The sequence below is a fragment of the Salarias fasciatus genome, chromosome 6 (assembly GCF_902148845.1).
Source record: "Salarias fasciatus chromosome 6, fSalaFa1.1, whole genome shotgun sequence".
NCBI classification, from domain to species: domain Eukaryota; kingdom Metazoa; phylum Chordata; class Actinopteri; order Blenniiformes; family Blenniidae; genus Salarias; species Salarias fasciatus.
The window spans coordinates 19459447-19479872 of record NC_043750.1 but is presented as its reverse complement, the minus strand read 5'-3'; the positions used below and the strand labels follow the sequence as shown (position 1 = coordinate 19479872).

Sequence of the window (20426 nt, the reverse complement as noted above, 5' to 3'; positions counted from 1 at the left end):
TATAAATTTTTCTCTCTCCACTGGGTTTAAAAACAAAAACAACCGTAACTGATTAACAGTCTTCATTTACTGGTACAATCTCTACTCTTTTTTTTAAGAAAATAACTTTTTCCAAGGCACATCATTAAAAGAATTTCCATGAACACCCTCCACCCGACGCTCAAACTTAATGTTAACATTTTCTGTTATCTGCTTGTAAAACGCTCCTGGTGTGTGTACGTGTGTGTGTGCTACGTTTATTTTTCAATGATGCCACTGAAAAATTATAATCTCATATCCGGCCCCGAGCTCGTCCCGTTCGCTCCGCCTACACGTCACGTTTCTTACCGGGAGGTTCTGTGCAAGAGAATATTTTTTCCATGCCATTAAAATGGTTTACTCAGTTGTTCATTTGACCGACAAACTGAAAAAAGGACATTTTTGCTACACACACAATCATGTACAAATTATTTGACATGAATGTAAACTCTTGATGACAAAAAAAAAAAACAAAAAAACAGCTTTTCAAAAAACAAATTTCTCATCTCTGGTTAGTTTTTCTTTCTTTTTTTTCCTCCTGCAGTGTATGGAGAGAGTGCAGATAGGAGGTAAAAAAAACAAAAAACAAACATAAAACAAAAGAGTTGGTCACCAAAAATGCACCACAGAGTCGAAAGCAAAACCACCCGCTTGTTTGAAAAACCCTGCCCCCCCCCCCTCAGAAAGCACACGATGGTAATATTGCTGTGTCTCAAGAAGTCCCCTGATCGACGGGTAATGCTTTTTTTAAACCTTTTTTTTTTTTTGGGACGGACCACTGGGAGCTGGGAGGATAACACCTTAAGCTGCCATTGATTGGATAATTCTCTTATCGCTCGTCTCCCAGTGATTCCTGCTGAACAAACACAAAGTCAACATACAACAATAGTAACATGACATAAAAAAAAAAAGAAAGAAAGAGGAAAGAAAGAAAGAAATGCGCTTCAAGCCCAGAAGAGTTTTTTTTGTTTTTTTGTTTTGTTTTTTTTACCCCGCTGGTGACCACTCGGGGCGACTGGAAGCTGCCATGGGAGTTTACCAGTGTTTGATTTTTTTTTTTCTTCTTCTTCTTTTTCTCCCCGTTACGAGAGGCGACACTGGCAGATGGGTGGGCATCAAGTGGGGGGGGGGGGGGGTGTAGCACAACAGCGGCTTCAGTAGAGACCAAGGGAGCGTTTTCTTTCCTCCGTTCAGTTATAATGAGGTGTTCTCTTCACATGCCCCCTGCTCATGGAAGCGTTTGGTACCGGGGGGGGAATCAAAGCTTTCAGCCCCACCAGAGGAGGGAGGGTGGATGAGACTGGGAGATGGGGAGTGTGACCTGAGTAGGAGGTGTGGGTGAGGAAGGAGGAGAAGGAGGAGGAGGAGGAGGAGGAGGGGGAGGGAGGTCGAAGGCTCACCAAGGCACAGAATGACAGCAGGAGAGTCACCCAAGGGAGAGGGGCCAGTGTATCAGCTCCCCTGCCCCCACTCTCCCTTCAATCAGCCTGGCCTCCTGTCTGTCTGTCTCTCATATACTTTTATGTATTATATTTATATATATAGATAGATATACTCACTCTTTTTTGTCTTTTCAATACAAGAGAACATTTAGGAAAATATAATACAAAATTTAATACAAGAAATATAGACTACACTGGCTAATATCACTTTCAGTGACACATAGCTTCTTTTGTATGCAAGGTTTTTTTTTTTTTAATCTTTTTTGTTTGTTTATCCTTTTGAGTCTTTTGTAGTTTGTAATTTTTTTTGGTCAGACCAGCCACGTGGACCGGGCCTTTTCTCGTTTTTTAAAGTGCCAAGCTCTAAAAGACTGCCAGGAACGACTGGGGCTAAACGATTATTCAATGGTCAGAGAGCGACAGGAGCGTCTCCTCCGTCAATAGTGACTATTGTGCATAAGTTACAGACGAGTTACGGAAGGAATTTCATCTACGTTGGTCTTTAGAAGTGCTCAAAAACGGAAAAAAAAAAAAAAAAAGCTCCAGAAACAAGTAACAAAGAGCAGAGGAGAAAGGATTATTATTCCTGTTACATAAAAGTGAACTGACTGTGGTTAGTTTGCTAAGTTAGCGGAAACAAACACCTCTACCGAAGAGCTGGTAAGCACAGCTGGCCCGTTCTTTTTCTGCCACGTTTACAGCTTTGACCTGTTAATCAGAATAAGTCCAACACACACACACTTCCTGCCGGTGTTCACACACGAATACCAGCAGGAAGCAGAAACAGAGCTGCAGAGAAATACTAACTACGAGTTTGCGCACATCTCCACTGTCTGTGAGCAACAAGTTGCCAATAGGGTCAAAAGGAGAAAGGGGGGAAAAAAAAAAGGTCTCCTGTAACACCTCATGGTCCACTAGAATCGATTCAACACCCGCCTCTCCTATTTATTGCTACATCAATTCGCTACTGAGAAGGAATCAATCTTTCAGGAGTAGAGTTTAGCTGTGAGGCGATTCCTTTCCTTTTTTTTTTTTTTCTTTGTTATTTGACATAGTAGTCCATCCACACCATAGGGTGGTCTGGTGTAGTGGTCAGTAGTGTGGAGTAGTGGTTAGGCGGCCCAACCAGAGGGAGACACCAGGATCTGGACAGTAACTGTACATCTATTTACATTTTCATTCTCTGCCACAGCGCCGGGACTTTTCTTTCCCCCCCATTTATTAATGCAGAGACGCTGTTGAAGAAACCCTGTTTTAAAAGCACGGCTGGCAATAAGTAAAGAAGTTTTGGGGGGACATTTTGCCGTCCTGCTGAGAGTTTGATGACGAGATGGACACGACTCTTGAGAGGATGATGATTAATAATACTTTTTAAAAGCTGCACATCGCTGGACAGTATGGAGGGAGGTTGCTGTGGGCAGTCTGCTGCTCCTCCACTTTCCTCTCTCTCCTCATCTCACTCTCAACAAGATGGCAGGTTTGCCCTGAAAGTGTCAACCTCTTCCTGTCTGAAGGTGCAGTATGTGAGATGTGAGGGAAGCTTTTGGTGACTGTCGATGTTTTGTTGTGAAATCGCCTGAAACTTAGGATTTGGAGTGTTTTTAATCACCTGAGAAAATCTTTTATCTCCATACGAGGAACTGAACTTGTTTCTACAGAGACCCAGATGGATGCTTCGGAGGACTGTCGTGACCTCCGTTACTTCTTCTGCACGCTCTGAGAAAGAGGACAGTTGCGTGTCTGCACCTTCACGGCAAGATGCTGCAGAATCTTAAGAACCAGCAGGACATCTGCAGCAGCTGCTCCTGTTAATGTTATTGTGTAAAACGAAAGATTCTGTGTGTTGAAATCAGCTCTCGAGGTGCGGTTGTTCCATATTGCAGAACTAAGAGAAAAGCTTTACCTCGTACTCGACTACTGCACCGATTCTTATCGCTGTTTTATTGCCGCGTGGGGACGACTCGGGGGTTGTTCTTAGTTTTTGACCTCTTTAACCCACGCCCGAATGGTTCTCTCCTGCAGACGCACGCGGGGACGTCAACCGATTAACAAGTCAAAGCTGTGAACCTCGCCACCAAATTCTCGTATAAAGAAACACAAGTTCTGCTCTGCGCTCTCTGAGCCTGCTGCGACGCTGGACAGGGGCGGTTAGAGGGTCAGGAGGGGCAGGTTCAGGCAGGGTACAGTAGGGCAAGGTAGGGGTCAGAGGTCAGGGAGGGAGAGGGAGGGGCCCAGGAAGCTCGAGTGGCATTTCAGTGCCATGTGCTTCTCGCAGAGTCGTGGCTAGGCGAAGAGGGAATGGGGGGGAGAGTCGCGCCGCCGCAGCCGCGCGGGGTGACGCTGGCGATTTTAAATCAAGAGGGGAAGGCGGGGCGAGGACGGGAAAGCGTGGGGGGTGGGGGGTGGGGGGGAGATGGCCGCGCGGCGTCTTAACAGTGGTGCGGCTGCAGTCTGTGGGAATGTGTGGCCGTGTAGCTGGTGTCGCTGGAGCTGCTCTGGAGGCTGTAGTGGTCCTCCTCCTCCTCCTCCTCCTCCTCCTCTTCCTCCTCCTCGCCGTCGCTGATGCTGTCCACGCTGTCTGCCTCTCCGGGGGTGAACTCCATACCCTCGATATCCACCTCTGCACGACAGAAGAAAAGAGAAGAGACGGTTTATTTCCATCCGACTGTGGGAATATTTATCAGGGAGCCTGCTGCGCCCGCGGATTAACCCTGGATTTAGGCGGCCATTAACTCCCGGCAAACAGGCAGATCTTTGTGCTCCCGCGGCTAATCCCCGTCCATTGACAAACAACTGCATTTGTGTGTTTACCTCGTCCGGGATTAGGACTTCGACAGCCTGTTAGAGGGGAGTGTGACTCTGGCGATCAGCAGATTCTCTCTTCACGCTCAACAAGATTGACACCGTCTGACCGCAGCGACATGCAACGGCGTCTGCAGCTGGCGAGCGGGCATTCGCCATGACAGGAAGTCAAAGGCGGCAAACTTTCTGACCTCTGCACGCCTGGACACCCCTTTGACCATCCGGCAGGTTAAATATACCCACGCCTTAAGTCTTTCAGCTGAACGGTCGCGATTAAATCTTTCCCAACGTGACCCGTGACCTCAGACGACACCTGATTTCCAAGTTCAGGCTGTTCCTGATGTTCACATGTGACAGAGTTGCAGCTGCGACAAGCAGCTTCGGTTTCAGTGGACCTCACTGGGCGAAGCCTCCCAAAGATTAGCGACGGACTTGTAAATCTGTAATCTGAGGCGTTAACCTCCCGACTCGGGGTCATCACCCGCAAACAAAGCTGGTGTAATCACGGGCTCGCCGTGATGCCGCTGAATAGAAGCCAAACGGTTCCAGCGCGGCGTCCACGAGGAAGCATCAGTAGGACCGGCCACAGCCATACGTTGGCGGTTGCTGATTTGCATCAAATGTGGAGGAAATCTACATTTCATTTAAATTTACTGCACAGTATAGACAAGCAAAGCCCCCCGGCTGTTAACGTCGGGTAAAGTCTGGACGGCGTGGTCTGGCTGAGGCCTGCGCGGTGGCCGGCGGGTCGATCCTGTCGGGCGTACCTTGCTCCGAGTCGGTGGAGATGGTGGAGCCCATGCTGTCGGTGCGGATGCGCTCCACGGATCCCGAGACGGAGAGCTGCTCCAGTCGGCGTTTGAGGTAGCGGTGCTCTCTCTGAAGCTGCTCCTTCACATTTAGAGCCTTCCTGTCCTGCTCCTCCAGCTTCTGCATTCACACACACACACACACACGCAAAACACACCGATGACGTTCAACTGGTCCACACAAGCAAAACCTCAGAGCTCACTTCATTTCTAGGTCAAGCTTTTTCTCATCCTGCATTACAAGACTGTGGGAGAGCCTCTTCACCCCACAGACCCAAGAAAGTCACACTTTATGCTCTTCATGTGAGTAATCTCATAATAAGAATGCAGTTAAGTGGAAATGTCAAATATGACCTACGCCGTGAACTTTCACTTCACTGAGGGAATGGAAATTATTTCCACTTAAGGACAGCGCGGCTCTTTACTGATGAGATGTTCAGGAAAAAAGAAAAATAGTAATAGCAGGTCACTCTTGTTGTGACAATTAAAAACAATGAATGCAACCTGAGATTACAAGCAATAAGTAGTCACTGCAGAATTATGAATAAATAAATGAATAAATCAATGTACTTGAGAGGAATCACTGATCCACACAATAGAATTACACGTGCATCACTAAAATATGTGAAAAATAAAAAAACTGCAAACAGCTTTAGTTTCTTTAGAAAAGCTGCAACAATAATAAACCTTGGCTGATGGAACAGAGTCACGTCGTACTCACTGTTTCTAATGTTATCAAGTGATTGTGTTATTATAAACAATCTTGTTTTCTTTCTACTTGCAATCTGTAAACCAGTAAAAAAAAAAAAAAAAAAAATCTAAAAATGACTTTCTGGGTAGGAAGTCAAATCACTGATCTGCAGGTCACGGACTGAAAACAAAAAACAAACTGCTGAAGAAGTTCGGCTCGGGGTGGATGAGCGTTTGCACACACTTATTTGTGAGTGTTTCTCGGTGGTGAGTGTTCCACTGAAATGAGAAGACTCGATGCAGTGACGGGAATTAGTGCAGATCATCTGAGCAGAAAGGACATGCATGGTAAACAGGAAGTGAAGGGTTAAAACGGCTGCGTGTGGAGTTTTCTACCAACCACAGTGCTGCTGCTTGTAAACAGCTTGATCAGTGCTGCATGTCCTCAACTCAATAAACTCACAGCAGCGGAGATGAAAACGGACCAATGATCTGCCTGGACTCAGTTGTTTGGCATTATTGTGATACGGCTTTTTGCTGCACACATTATTTTTAATATATATATTTATAGATCTCTCTTGTGTGTTTGTGAAGTGAAACAGTCAATGTACCGTGAAACAGTTGGTCTCAAACAAACCAAACCTAATTTATCTTGTGTACAAATCTACAGATCTGCTGTATTTTTCCTCTCTGTTGACTCAATTGTGAGGCTTTTCTTTCTCCCCCTTCAGTCCTGGAATTTCTTTTTTCTTTTCTTTTTGGGCCTGCCTTCAACCGATCTGATTGAAAGATTAGGAAACAATGCAACACTTAAAAGTACAGAGATCAGTTGAAGAAATGGGAGAAGCAGAACTTAAGTTTGAGCTCATGAGGCTGGAAAAATAGGAAAAAGGGATTTTCTTTATACATTGATTATAAAGTTGAAATGAAAAAGAATAATTTTCTCGATAAAGTATTCATCAGTTGCATTAATTATCCAAAGTTTCCAGTTTTGACTGACCAAATATTGCTATTAATATTTGCTTCATATCTCTATGTCAAGCATAAATAAACTGCAGTTTTGAGCTGCATCTTATCAAACCTTCATGCTGTGATTTTTTTTTTTTTTTGTATTTCTCAATACCTTGATGTGCATCTTGGCCCTTTTCAGCAGGCTCAGAGTGGTGTGTCTCGTGCTGTCTGGACCCAAAGGCACCAGCTTCTTCAACTGCTCCAAGTAGAGCCGTAGTTTGGCACGTCTGCAAAGCACACAAACAAGAGGATGAGTCAGCACGCGTCCCACCAGAAGCCGGCGAGGAAGACACAAACAGGCCGAGAGGAGCTTCATCCACGTGTCTTTGCGGGGCAGGAACCTACGCCGCTCTTCATATATGGCCATTGTTTGGTTCTGCTCTTGCGACGAAAACAAGGGTGGAAATGTGCACGGCGCGAGGCGCTGATCAGCAGGTTTGGTTTCACTTGTGACTTTCGACTTGACCGTGAGACATTTGCTCAAGTGTTTCTGGGGGTTCGTGCCGTCTGCGGTTTCACATGTTCACCGTGAGCGCAGGGCTACAACAACAGCAGATTATGCTCTACTGCTGCAAACGACAGAGAATCAACTGAAATATGAACACTGTGACTGTTTTACGGATCTAAATGAAATGTTGCAGTTTCCAGTGGATGCATGGATTGGACATTAGACAGAGAATATCGCCACAAGCCAGTCAGCCTGAAACTCTGTCCACACAGAAAGTTCAACGGGCCACACTGCAAATGATGCAGGAACAGATGAGCGAGCTACATCTACTGCTCATTTACTATCAAAAGGAAAGAAAAGCATCCAGATCCAGTTTATGTGTCTGTCTTCATAAACAAGGGCTGCTCTCATTCTGCTCCCACATGTGACACATTCAGGGACAAGCAGGCCTTCGAAAAGGAAGCCCTTTCTTCTGTTCTTCATGTATTATACATCACCGGGCCCATTGTGGGATTGGGATTTTATTATTTTCAGCTTGCATTTGCAAAAAGTGCGAATGTCCAATGATAATGTCGAGCACAGCTGTGTGACTGTTCTCCAAAACCTCGTGCACGATTCCTTCACAAACCTCACACTTGCTCTTGTCTAAACAGAGATTGTCCTCGGACTCATGATGGTGGTGTGCACTGATCGTTATTGACAAACAGGAGCAATGAGTACACATAACGCGACCCCAGAAACCCTGCAGCAGTGCCAGAGCGCCACAGGACAGCAGCCCGGACTCTCCAGTAAACGGTTCACTGTATGACCAGTCAAGGTGTTTGTTTAAGAGATCAAGAAAATTGTTGAAGAAAAGGCAAAGTTAATCTTCGAAGTGACCTTCTATGAATACTGTGCATGTTAGTTTTAAAGAGCTGCCATTATTCAGGGCGTTTTTTTTAATCAGCAGATCCCCTCTCTGTCCTCGCTCCATTCAGATTTGTTCATAAAAGCCTTTCAATCCGCCATTAGTCAAGCTAGTCCATGAACCGTTTCTTTGTTCCGAGCTAGCCGTTCCCCCTTTTTCTCCCGTTCCTTTGGCTAACTCCGGCTGAACGGTAAACAAACTCCAACAATGCAAGGTCTGCACTGGCCATCGCCGCGACCACAATGAACCTAATCAGAGAAATGAAGCTCTGTGGGGATGGCTGCGGAGCCGAGCTCACAGCGGACCACAGACATGTGCAGTCTGAACACACATGCTCACTCTTTTTCCCTGTTTTTCTTCTCCTTTCACAGGAAGGGCGTCACCTGTGTTTTTCACATGAAGTAAGACCCTCTCGCTTGCCCCATCTGTTTCATTTAAGGGTACCTAAGAGAGGGCCCGCGGCCAGCACAGTCCCGGCGTCTATATCATGATTGCATCTTTAATTTTAGGGGATTTCATTATAGCTCCAAAAAGAAATTTCATCTTTATTAATTCGTATTAAGCAGATTAACTCGCTTTGGACAATCTCTTTGCGCTCCACAGGTGCGTTTAGGTGTTCCACGAAAAAAAAAAAAAAAAGGGCGTGTGAAAGTGCTCTCATTCCTTTATTTCCTCTTCTCCCAGGGGGCAATTCCACCTGGCCCCTCGTCTGCTGAACCCCCTCAACCCTCCTGCTCCACCCTGCCAACACCAACACACCCTCGTCCCGCTGGAAAACAAGTGTCTTCTGAGGACAGGGGTGGGGGGCCGACTCGGACCTGCCCCAGTCTGAGCCACATGAAGCACTTGGTCTGCAGCCAGGGGGAAGCGGGCAGGAAGGAGCAGGGGGTCCGCAGCAGAGCCGAGGGAAGGGGGAGGAGGAGGGGTGTTTTTTTGGAAAGGGAGCGGGGTCCGAGCGGGTGGATGACTTTCTCTCGGCGCTGAAAAAAGGGCTCATTGAGCGCAGTGTGCTCAGCTGCGCGAGGCAGCGCTCCACACACATCATCCAAAGGGTAACTTGAGCCAATGGGCAACCATCTTGCACCCCACCCCACCCCCATCCCTCTCTTGTAATGAAAACAAAAACAAGGCGTTTCCCAAATACTCTGCCTGGCTACTCCCCTCCCAACTTGAGGAAACTCGGCTGTTTTCACTGACCTATTCATCTGCAAGCTCCACATATTTCACCTGGCATGCCGGAGACACGAATGTTCTCTTCAACACGGTAAAAGAAGACGCAGAATTCAGATTTGTTTTTTTTCTTCAGAACCTCTCTTCTCCATGCCGGTTCTGTATCCTCGGTGGAAGTTGCAGTAGAATCCAGAGAAAAACCCGAACAAAGATGGGGGAACATGCCGAGCTCTTGTTTTGAGTCAGACTGACACCACGGAGACGTTTGAGTCTGAAGCTAAAGTCAACAGACGGCTATCTCGACTTAGAGGACTCTGATTCACAGATTTTTTTCCTTTTTTAAAGGTTTAAATTTATAGTGGAAAAAAAACTTCAATGTCCACATCAAACGTGCGTTTAGTTCAACAGAAAAAAGATGTTGAAGACAGGATTTCACCCAATGGCAGATGGACGAATACGTTCCTGTGTGAGTTTTTAACCATGATAAAATGTAAGCATAAAAAAATTCTTGAAAGAAAAAAGTCCTTAAAAACATTGTAGAGTTCTTTGACAGCTATATTTGTTCAGGTGAAGTGTATTTTCTCAAACGTCGCTGCCTCTGTCCCACTGTGAATTAGATTTCCTCTTTGGAGTTTGTTTTATAAAGTCGGGCCTGTATCTGCACTTTCATCAGCCTCCGAGACAACATGACTCCACGATACAGTATGTGACACACAAACCGCCTGTCAACCTGACAATGTCTTGGTCACAAAAAGAAAACACAGCTCCATGATTCAGATGTATATCAGTAAGAGCGGAGCTGTTCTGTCCCTGACGCTCCCTCACCGCACCATGTGTTCCCTCGCCACGAGACCCACTCGCTGTTTTTCCTTGAAGAGCACATAGCCAATTTGGAGCAGGGCGAGGGACCCTCCCTCTCTCACGTTTGTTATTCCTAAGCCAAGTCCTGGTCACGCAATGTTTATCAGATCGCCTGAAACAGCCATGCATGGTGTGGCACCGCTTGAGCACAGGACGGGGAGCAGACGCTTTGCAGGGCTGGTCCACGAGGTTCTGAATCAAATCACATTTTCCAATTTGTCTGGCTTGAAAATAACGACAGCCTTTGATATTCCCGTCGTGATGTGGTGTGACACTATTGGTCCAGTGTCACATGGGAAGAAGTTACACGACGTTACAGACCATCTGTCAACAGTTTTGGACACAGTCTAGAGCCAGGAGTTATTTGTTGCAACTCAAGACTGTTGTTTTCCACGTGTCTAGAATCAGGATTATGCTGTCAGAGAGGCATTTAAACACTGAGAGTTGTGTCTCTAAAAGCTAATGAAAGAAAGTGCTGCGGTTTTCTCTGCAGTCGAGGATTCAAATCGTGACTGTGCGGCTCGATTTGTCCCGGGATCACAGAGTATTCGGAGAAAACCCCACCTGATTGTTGTCACGTGCCGAGTACCACGGGATGAATTGTGTCTGATCTCTGCCCCCTCCCCCTCCTCCCCCCCCCCCCCCCCCCCCCCCACCCCTCCCCTCCCCTCCCCCTATCAGGGGCTCAGTGCCAAAACAAAGCAAAGACTCTGGACGGAAGGGAGGGAGGAGAAAAAAAAAAAAAGGAAAAAAGAAGGAACTTTTGCTCAGAAAGCTGCTGAAAGTAGAACAAGCTTTTAGAACTGCTGACTTACAAGGTTGCTGAGCAGAGATGAGGCCGTTTTTCACAGAACTGATTACATGCAGTCTCCTTGGAAGGAGAGCGAGCGTGAGTTATCTTGTTTTCTTACTCGTCTGCATCTGCAGGAGCACGTGTGCATCTGCCAGATGGATGTATCAACGTGGAAAGAAGGTGGCGATGACACTGACCAGCCGGACCCCGGCTGGAGCCCCGGCGAGGAGACGAGCCGCTGCAAACAGCGGACCTTCGCCTCTCGCCCGCCGCACTGTTTAATGACCTCGCTGCAGCGCGGCGCATTCCTCAGCCCATACGCACTGGACCCGGTGGCTCGTCTGGCACCGAGCCAAACCCTCTGAGCAGAGGTCAGAGGTCGTCAGGAACGCCACCGCAGTGCTCCCCTCCTCACTTACTGGAGCTGCCACGGGAATTCGCTCCCCCTTGGGTCTGGCGTAACAAAAAAAAAAAAACAAAGTAAAACGCCACGCCACGCCTGTTGGACCGGAGTCTGCAAGACAGCAGGAAGCACCGCTTCGTGCACTCGAGCCTTCAGCCGGCACGATAATGTGATAATTCAATCTCAAAATATCATGAATCAAACTGCGGGGTTTGTCATTTGACGTCTGCAAAATAAAGAGGATCAAAACTGTGTTTTTAAAGGCTTAAGGGATAATTCCAGGTCATTACAACTTGGATCTCGGTTTTACAGCTCCGGCCATCACTCTTCCCAGTATAATAAGGCTGCGCTCACCAGGTGAACTGCAGGGATCTGAGAAGGCTGCAGCAGAGACGAGCTCAGCGTGCACGTACAGTTTTTCCTCCAGATCACATGGTTCAGGAAGTTATTTTAACCTGCAGCTTGTTTTGTTTAAAACCTGTAAGACCGTCTGAGTGTGTGTTTGCAGGAATAATGATGGTCCCAGCAAACACAGAGCTGAAAATGGAAATATCCCACTACGTGTTTGTGGTACTTTCTGCCACATGGATTGATTTGGAAGGACTGTAGCCGTGCGAAGAGGCCAGAGAGGTCACAGGTCGACTGTTTCTTCCACCCAGCTGGCTGAACAATAAAGTGGATCAATTTGAGCCGACGGAGGACCGCTCGGCAAGTCATGAGGGAGTGTTGTGTTTATGTGACTTTCTGCTGGACTCTGCAGCCACTTCCTTCATCCAAGGGCTGCGAGCTCCCTCAGGATCCTGCTTCCATGTCACGTAGCAAAGCAGCCTCGCGAGCATCTGCTCGTCGAGGCTTTGTTTACACTGCGGGGTTGTCTCCTGGAGGTACTGCTGCACCAGCTATTTCTTTTTCCTGGTGGTTGGACTGAACTTTGTTGCCTTCTACTTCCTCTTTTGTCTGTTTCTTTCTGGGCTTATATCAATTATTTTCATAAATAGTCTGCGTGTGTGTTTTTCTGAAATAATTGCTGACTCAACAAACACGAAGGGCTTCAAGTGGCAGATGTTTCGTTCAGAGTCGGGAAGTTTACTTCTTTTAGATTTGATGTATTTTTCAAAATGTGCCGAGCTTGTCCGTGGAGTGGCAGTAAAAGTGGGGGCCGTGTTGCGAGTGTGTGTGTGTGTGTGTGTGTGTGTGTGTGTGTGTGTGTGGTGTGTGTGTGTGGGGAGGGGTGCAAGTGCAGTGTGGTGCTGGGATTCGGGGCTGCCAGTGGAGTGACTCCACATCTGGCTGGCAGGTTCCTGAGAGCACGAAACAGATGGAGGGAGGTTTGAGGTGGTGAGGGACCCGACCCAGGGGCCGAATAACACACACACACACACCTACACACACATAAACACACAAACCTTTCAACAAGCCTTCATTATTATATTCCTGTCACCCTCCGGGCTTAACTCGAACAGATTCACATTTCCCAGAGATCAACAAGACGTCAGAAAACTAAGAGCGCAGAAGTGGGCTGGTGTGAAACTGGCAGAGCGGTTCACCACGCTGCCCACGCCGGTGAGAGCAGAGACTCGAGCGGAGGGGAGCCACGGGAGGCTTTTATCACGCTGATAGGAAACGTCAGTCGTCTGGGACGAGCGCTGTTTGTCTTCTGTCGTCGGGGATGCCGCGCCCACCCGGTGTGTGCAGTGACAACCGAAAGGCGAGACAGACGGATACAAGTTCCCCCATAAACACGCTCTTCTGACGGCGGAACGAGGAGCCTGCCGTCACATGACTCCGCTTTCTCACGCAAGGCAGAAAACAGAAACCTGAAGGTACCGCAGGCAGAGGGAGGCCACGTCACTCCTCGTAGAATCACACTGGAGTAAAGGCTCTGCGTGAACAACAGGAAGCTTTAGAATGAATGCGCCGCTCCCTCGTAGTAGTATTTCTACAAAAACAAACTGGACTTTCCACGAGGCATGTTTGGGAATGCTTAGTAATTAGATTCATTCGATTGTTTTCGTGTACTGAAACGATCCTGTGTGCGCTCGGATCATTACAAATCCCTTCCTCAGCACAGGCAGCTTACGGTGGTGTTACCAGAAAAACAGATGTCAAACACAATTTAAAGAGGAGAGCGTGTGAGCGGGCTGAGAACGGGGAGGGTAGAAAACAGAGAACGTTTTTCCCTGCGCTTCTCTGAATCACTTCAACACACCGTCAAATGACAGGCCTGGACATTAATTGCCTTCCGCTGTGTGCGTGGAGAAGTACATCTGCACATGTTGGACGGACTAGCAGAGACAAGTTCAGCCAGCTTAATGAACGCGATTCCCTGACACGTCAAGCTCGGGTTTTATAATGATCCTCGTCAATGATTAACACGCGGGAATCTAGTCACGCGAATAAGCATTTAACACAGCCTGTTGAGGTTGAGCTGTTTACTGCAGAGAGGAGGTCTGTGGTCCAGTCTGAGGGTCTGGGCCGAACTAGAGGCCGGGTTCCTCCAGACAGGGTTGCAAGAGCAGAAAAGGATCGAACTTTCCATCTGAGAGACTCACGCCCAGCCAGTGTTACGAGTAAGAAAAGTTCACATAGTCTGAAAGCTCTAAAACACAATCCACCATACAATCTGTTTTTTGGTAGTAATGTGATGACATGAACAGCTCATGAGCCACAATGGTCACACAATTGCTGCTGCTGCAAGCTGTAAAACAGCAAACAACTAAAGAGTGCAAGAAAGGGGTGAAAAACAGATTGAAAGATAATAAAATGCTTGCAGTTCCAATCCCATCAAACAGTGGAATAAAAAAAAAAGAATCAGTTATGACTCAAAGCTTCTCCACCAAATGCTGCATGCAGCTGATTTTGCAATCCTCGGCCTGCTAGTTTTGTGAACCCCCCTTCCTCTCGATCTTCTGCACATTTTTTTCCCCCTAAACTGCCTCTCTTACTTAACTCTGCATTCCAGTGTACATGTGTGTACTCCGCTGACCTGGATTCTGACACACATAGCAGCCACGTCCCGCACGGCCCGGTGTTCCTCCCCTCAGCAACGCTGGAGAATGTCTTCATCTGTTCCTACTCAGACACACGAGGCCCAGCTCGCTTTCTTCTCCCTGCCCTCCCCCCCTCTTCACCTTTGTGTTTCACTGCTTTTCTGCTGGTCGTGAAATGTGGCCCACAGCTACATGCACACCTTGTTAAGTGGATCCTTACGCCGTTGTTTTCATGAGCATCAGCTGTTTTGTGCCAGAGACCTACGATTATTCGCCACTCGATCCGGCAAGAATTTCAATCACTAGAACATCCACCTCAGAAGAATGCTAAATATCTTCTCATGAAGTTGGTTAGCTGTTTGTTTGGTTTTTGTTTTTTCAGCAGAAGAACCAGTTTGCAAAATGTACGTAAAGAGAGCAGGGATTTAGAGATACCGATACCAGTAACAGGTATCAGGTGCGTGGAGTTCTCGTACTCGTACGAGGAAAACGATCCCCAATACAACTCAGAGAGAACTACGTGACATTTATGTGTCAACAACGTCGCCCAACAGGTCTGCAGAGAGCAGGAGTGATTACAGCAGCTTGGAGATTATTTAATACTTATGAGAAAGACAAATTTAGGCAGTAAATTATGTTCTGGCAAATATGAAGAGGTGGCTAAAGCCTAATTCATACCATGCTACATGCTAAGAGTTTTGGGGCACACACACCAGCAATGCTACATGCTAAACATGATTCAATTCTGACCGATACACTCATTAACAGGGAGCTGGAGTGTGTGGCGGCATCAGGAAGCTCGTTCTGCAGCCTTCAGAACACATAGAACAGTGCGTACACATGGCCTGGGTGTATCGTCAACGAAAAGACTTTGCAGAGGTGGCTCATGGCGGCACGTAGTGTTCGCGTATCGTTTGCATAGGAGTATGAATTAGGCTTTATAGCATTTAATAAGTACTCGTCTCGGTACTCTGCATAGACACCTAGCCAAAGGTTGGCACTCGTACCAGAACTCGTCCAGTGAAAAACTGTTATCAGTGTATTCCCACTTTATTTCTATTGATTTGACTGTCTGTCTGTATGTATGGGAATGTACTGTAGTTTGCCTCTCATTGGCATTTATTATTAAAATAAAAACCTTTCAGTCAGCACCATCTGACTATTTTAGATAATAAGATGACTTCGATTGGCACGCCCCTCATTAACCTTGACGATAGTTCACATTAGAAAATGACGTGTAGCTACAAATTACAACACGCTGTACTGATGAGACCGTGTACATTACAACCTTCATTGTTCTGAGAAACTAATGACTGTAAATGACAGGGTCACAACTGAGGAAGTGAAGTACGTGTGGCATCATGTGAGTTTCACACTCCAAACTGAGGTAAAAGGGATGAAGGAATTTCCCACGTTTGTTTACGTGGCAGACACTTAAAACCCCCTAAGAAAAGTTTCCATAAAATACCGATGAACATGAGTGTACAGCTGAAAATTTTCCTGAATACGCGGTTCACCAGAAGCTGAAGCCTTTAGATGTTCATCTGCTCCAGAAGCATCATGCCCACAAAGCACAGACACACTGTGAGGAAACAGTCGTTTAAACTGTAACTGTCCATGATATTTGCGACTAAAACACAATAAGCAAGCATGAGATGTCACATTGGCAATCAGAGGTTCTGCCACGCAAATGGACTTTTCTAATCATGCAACTCAGTTATCTAAATGTTATAATTCCTCATCTGACAGAAAACAATCAGTCACACGCAGGAAGTGCATGAGTTTGAAGTATAACTGCACATGAAAACAACGTGACTCTCATATTGCGTAAGATACATTTTACCAGGCTTGTCTGTTTTGCACCGCAAGGAAATTTCCACAAATGAAAGTAAAGCTAAAAAAGAAAACAGTGACTTATCAGTAAAACTTGAAGAAATGCTCTATTTATTGCACCCCAGCCCTCCATTACCAACATTTGTACTCCTGCTGAAAGGGTTAACCCTCACACAATCACATTTATTTTAATTTTATGTTATGTTGTATGTTGTGTTGTGAATGCACTGCAGAAATTATGCAGGGCATCGACGATAAAGATTACATGGGTCCAAAACTCTTTTTAGGCATTTTCCACACATTATAAACCGTCGAACATTTCTGGCTAGAGATTATATCACATCCCGTCAGCAGCAACAGGACTATCAGGGTTACAGCCTTTGCATTTAACACCGCATACCTTTAAGTCTGTGTTAACCACAGTACAATTTCAGACATCACACCAAAATTCCTTTCAACAAACTATGTTGTTTGTGATGAGATAACTGTAGGTACAAACGCACAAGCGTAGCTTTCAGGTCTTAGGACTCATTACTGTGGTTTTCTATCAGCAGGCTTCCTCCAATCAGAAGAGAGAAGCGTCGGGAGATGTGTGGCTTAAAGAGACATGAGCAAAATGGTCTGTTTAAGACGAGGTGCTGTGGAAAAGATCGCTTATTTCCCCACTGTGCGTCATGGAAAAACGTCCCTAGTGGAGACCTAGAATATCTACAAAAGAATATAATACACTCTCTTTAAATAGCAGCTTAAAGACCAGGATGTGGCCTTGACTTCGTCCACGATCACAATGCAGTTTACAATCACAATAAAATGCATGATTAACTTCAGTATAAAGTCAGTCGCGTAAAGAAAGGATCACAAAAAAGAGGAAAAACAGACCCAGCTTTATCACTCAATACACAGTGATAAAGGCCTTCTGCGAGAGGGCCGCGCTCCTCCTCCTTTCAACCTCACATTTGTGCTGACTCAAGACTGTTTTAGTCAGCTAAAAGCAGAGAAAGAATGAGGAGAAGGAGGGAGAGAAGGAGGCAGACAACAGAAAAAAAAACCAGATGTGGTCTCTGGAGAAAGAGGGAGACAAAGAGAATATAGGCAAGGGGGTAAAGTAACGGGGCAGTGGAGGGAGCCCCCCTCGACCCACCCCACCACCCACTATAACTCATACAGCTTGGTGATGCTATGCCTGACACACACACACACACACACGCACACACGGAGGCGGGCTTCACTTGAGGGAAAAGAGCTCCTCAAAGCCAAATAAGTCATCCATCACAGCTGGGAGTAGAAGACACTAGGAGAGTAAATTTAATTAGAGAGAAGATTAGACCATGACAGGCTGAGTGCTTGCTCCTGTGTCCACGAGATGCATGCAAATTTCAAGCTGAGTTCAGGAGGTGCTGCACAGTTGCTGCACATTATCTGCACGGGGATATAGACTGTAAGAGAATACTGTTTGTTGAGACTAATCTGCAAACTTTGAGCCTTGCTTTAATCTCGGAGATCGCAAAAATGAAACCGAGAGCACCTGACGGCCGTGGGTGGCGGTGATAAAAATAGAACAGTAAATCCTTCTTTCAATTGAGGGAAGCAGCACAAACATACCAGACGCTCGGCCTCACGCGGACGGGCTCAGATTTCCCGTAAACAGGTGATCTGTTTGGAAAGCAAAAAAGATTTGCAACATCTTCACGTTGCTCGAAAAAGGAAACTTGTGGCGCGATGAGTCGTCAACAGGCGTGATCATGACCGGCACAAGTCAGAAATGGGAAGGAAACAATGCCACGGGAGATCAACCACAACGCGTTGGTTGCACACACACTCAAAAAAAAGAAAAAAAAAAAAGAAAAAAGCCAGTACTCGGCAAACTGCTGAGAGATGAGAGGAGCAGCGGAGTCATCCTGGACATGGTCTGAACAGAGCGTCACAGCTCCACTCAGACTGCAGCAGATAAGCAGGCAGCGCCGGGACAGACGGCCCCGCGAGTCTCCACAGCCACCGGGCAGACAACTTGCTCTGATAACAGGACACAAGTATAGCAGGGTGACTTCTGAATGTCTGCCAAGGAAGCAAGGCGGCAACATGAGGGACACTGAGCAGGCACTGGCTGAGTCTCGTACGCAGAAAATAGAAACGAAATAAACAAACACGTCATGACAAAACTGTCGCATTAGTCAAGGGCTACTGTCAATAAACTGTTATACAAACATTGTGATCATTGAAACACCTGAAACCTTTGCCTTGTTTTATTATCTTGATCGATATATCATTCAAAATCAAATGACTTTATTTGTCGTCCCTATTGGTTAAAAGTAAGAAAAACAGTAAAAAGTTAACTTAGAAAAATACAGTAGAATTAAATAAAAATGGTGTCTGCACAGTTTTTAGGAACAGCATGCCTATGCTGTAATGTATTAACAGAGCTATGAGCCTTCACTAAAAGCAGGCACAGTTAAAGTGCAATGAATTTATAATAATAAAAAAGGATAATAAATGTGGGTAAAGATGCATCCCAAAGGGAAGCAGTCCAAGAAGTTCTATCAGTCTAATATGGACACTTGCAGGCTGGGCAAAGCCTGGCACCACGTCTCTTTTCTAATTTGCCATTAAGTAACTTTGATTTGCTGCTACAAGCCACTACACCAACCTTAATATGAATATGTATGATGGATAACCTTGAGATGTTTTAAATAAAGTTAGAAATTCACTTCAGTCAGCATAGGGAATAAAAAAAAATCCTCTTGCTATTCTTGCTATTTCAGTTTCGAGGAAACCTTGGCCCTGTTACAAGAGGACATGATTTAGGTGCTATTAAACTATTGTCACTGAACCAGCTGCCTCCCAACATCAGCCCAGACATTCACAGTCACCTTGTCTACCTTGTGAGCGAGTTAAAGGTTTCCTCTGTGCTGCGAGACGACGAACACAAAACAACGCGTGATCAAAACAAAGACAGTGAGTCAGGGCTCAAACAGCAGCACCTCCCTGGCGTGTCGTCTGAGGGCGTGAAGAAGACTTTGGTAGCAATACCGAGGCGGCTGTACATTAAAGCTGGAACTTCAAGCAGAAATGCTTCCAGTGGGTTTCATTCTTTATGCTGTTTTGACACGAAAACTTTTAGGTCTTCAATGAAAGTGAGTGTAACTCTTCAATTTCTGTTGGTCAGATAAGCAGCTGCAGCACCAATATACCAAATCGACAAGTGGAATCCACTCCATAGGCCCGTTCTGAAGATGGCTGCGCTGCAGTCATGGCTACCACCTGCATGTTGGAGTAATAACTGGGTAATTTGAGGCCGCAGGTTCAGACAAGGATCGACTCAGGATGGCTTTTGTTGTAATGCCGTCACTGTTTGTTCTGTCATCACAAATGAGCAGGTTGCATTTTTTTTTCCATACAGTCATGAGTAGGGACGAAAAGGAAGAATCAAGGTCCAAAAATATACGGAATAAGTCACCACTTGTCAAAGGGCGATGCAATCTGACAGTGAGCTTGAATGGAAATTTATCAAAGGTTACTTCATAACTTTACTGAACAATGCAGGAAGTTACACGTATGGTTGCAGTCACGATGCTGTGGCTGCAGATGTCACAAAATCTAGTTTTTAGAAACGTGTGGCCACATTATTGACAAGGGAAGTGAGTGAAGTCTTTACTGGCATTGCGTTGGTCAACTCTGTGGACGTCACTTCACGGTAACCGGCAACGCCCGCTGTGGGACATGAGGTAACCTCCATGTCTCAACACCTGCAGTCTAATAATCCGGGGCGTCCTGAGTCTCTCGGGTCAGAGAGGAATATGCCCTTACTTGTCTCTCTCTCTCAGCACACACATACATTACTCACTTCCAGACATGTGACTGACAAACCCCGAACCTTCGGCGTGAGTGGCGGTGCGTCACGCACACGCGGCCTGACACGCCCGTTTCGGCCACGGCGCACATGCTGATAGTCACATCAGCTGATTTCTGTGCCCTCCCTGTGAGGCTGACTTTAACACTTGAACTCGTTTTAAGTCTTTTAGTTTACATCCCCAGTTCTTTTTGAGGGTAAAACAGTGAAAGATAGACGTGCATTTGAAAGTAAAAGCACACACAAAGAGCTCTGAGGTGGGCACTGGGCATGCTGGGAGTCGTGGAATACTATCTGTGGGCTCGGATTCACTGCACCTCTGTCAGCTGGGGCCGGATTATCACATTACTGACAGGATTCCCCATCCATACAAGGAAATGAAGTTCATCCGTGATAGTGAGA

At 46.3% G+C, this 20426-nt stretch overlaps 1 protein-coding gene across 2 annotated transcripts; it reads right to left on the bottom strand.

The window, feature by feature from the left end:
* Window positions 1-714: 714 nt before the first annotated feature.
* Window positions 715-7280, bottom strand: LOC115390085 (max dimerization protein 4-like). Of its 2 annotated transcripts, XM_030093756.1 has the most exons (4): window positions 6885-7280; window positions 5030-5192; window positions 4502-4507; window positions 715-4080 (listed from the first exon to the last, which is right to left on the bottom strand). In XM_030093756.1, exons 1-4 carry the CDS (start codon window positions 7137-7139, stop codon window positions 3890-3892), a joined length of 615 nt encoding a protein of 204 aa, XP_029949616.1. In that variant the 5' UTR covers window positions 7140-7280; the 3' UTR covers window positions 715-3889. The 2 variants fall into 2 exon arrangements, with proteins under 2 accessions (XP_029949616.1, XP_029949617.1); XM_030093757.1 differs by lacking the exon at window positions 4502-4507 and having other exon boundaries at window positions 6885-7277.
* Window positions 7281-20426: the final 13146 nt, after the last annotated feature.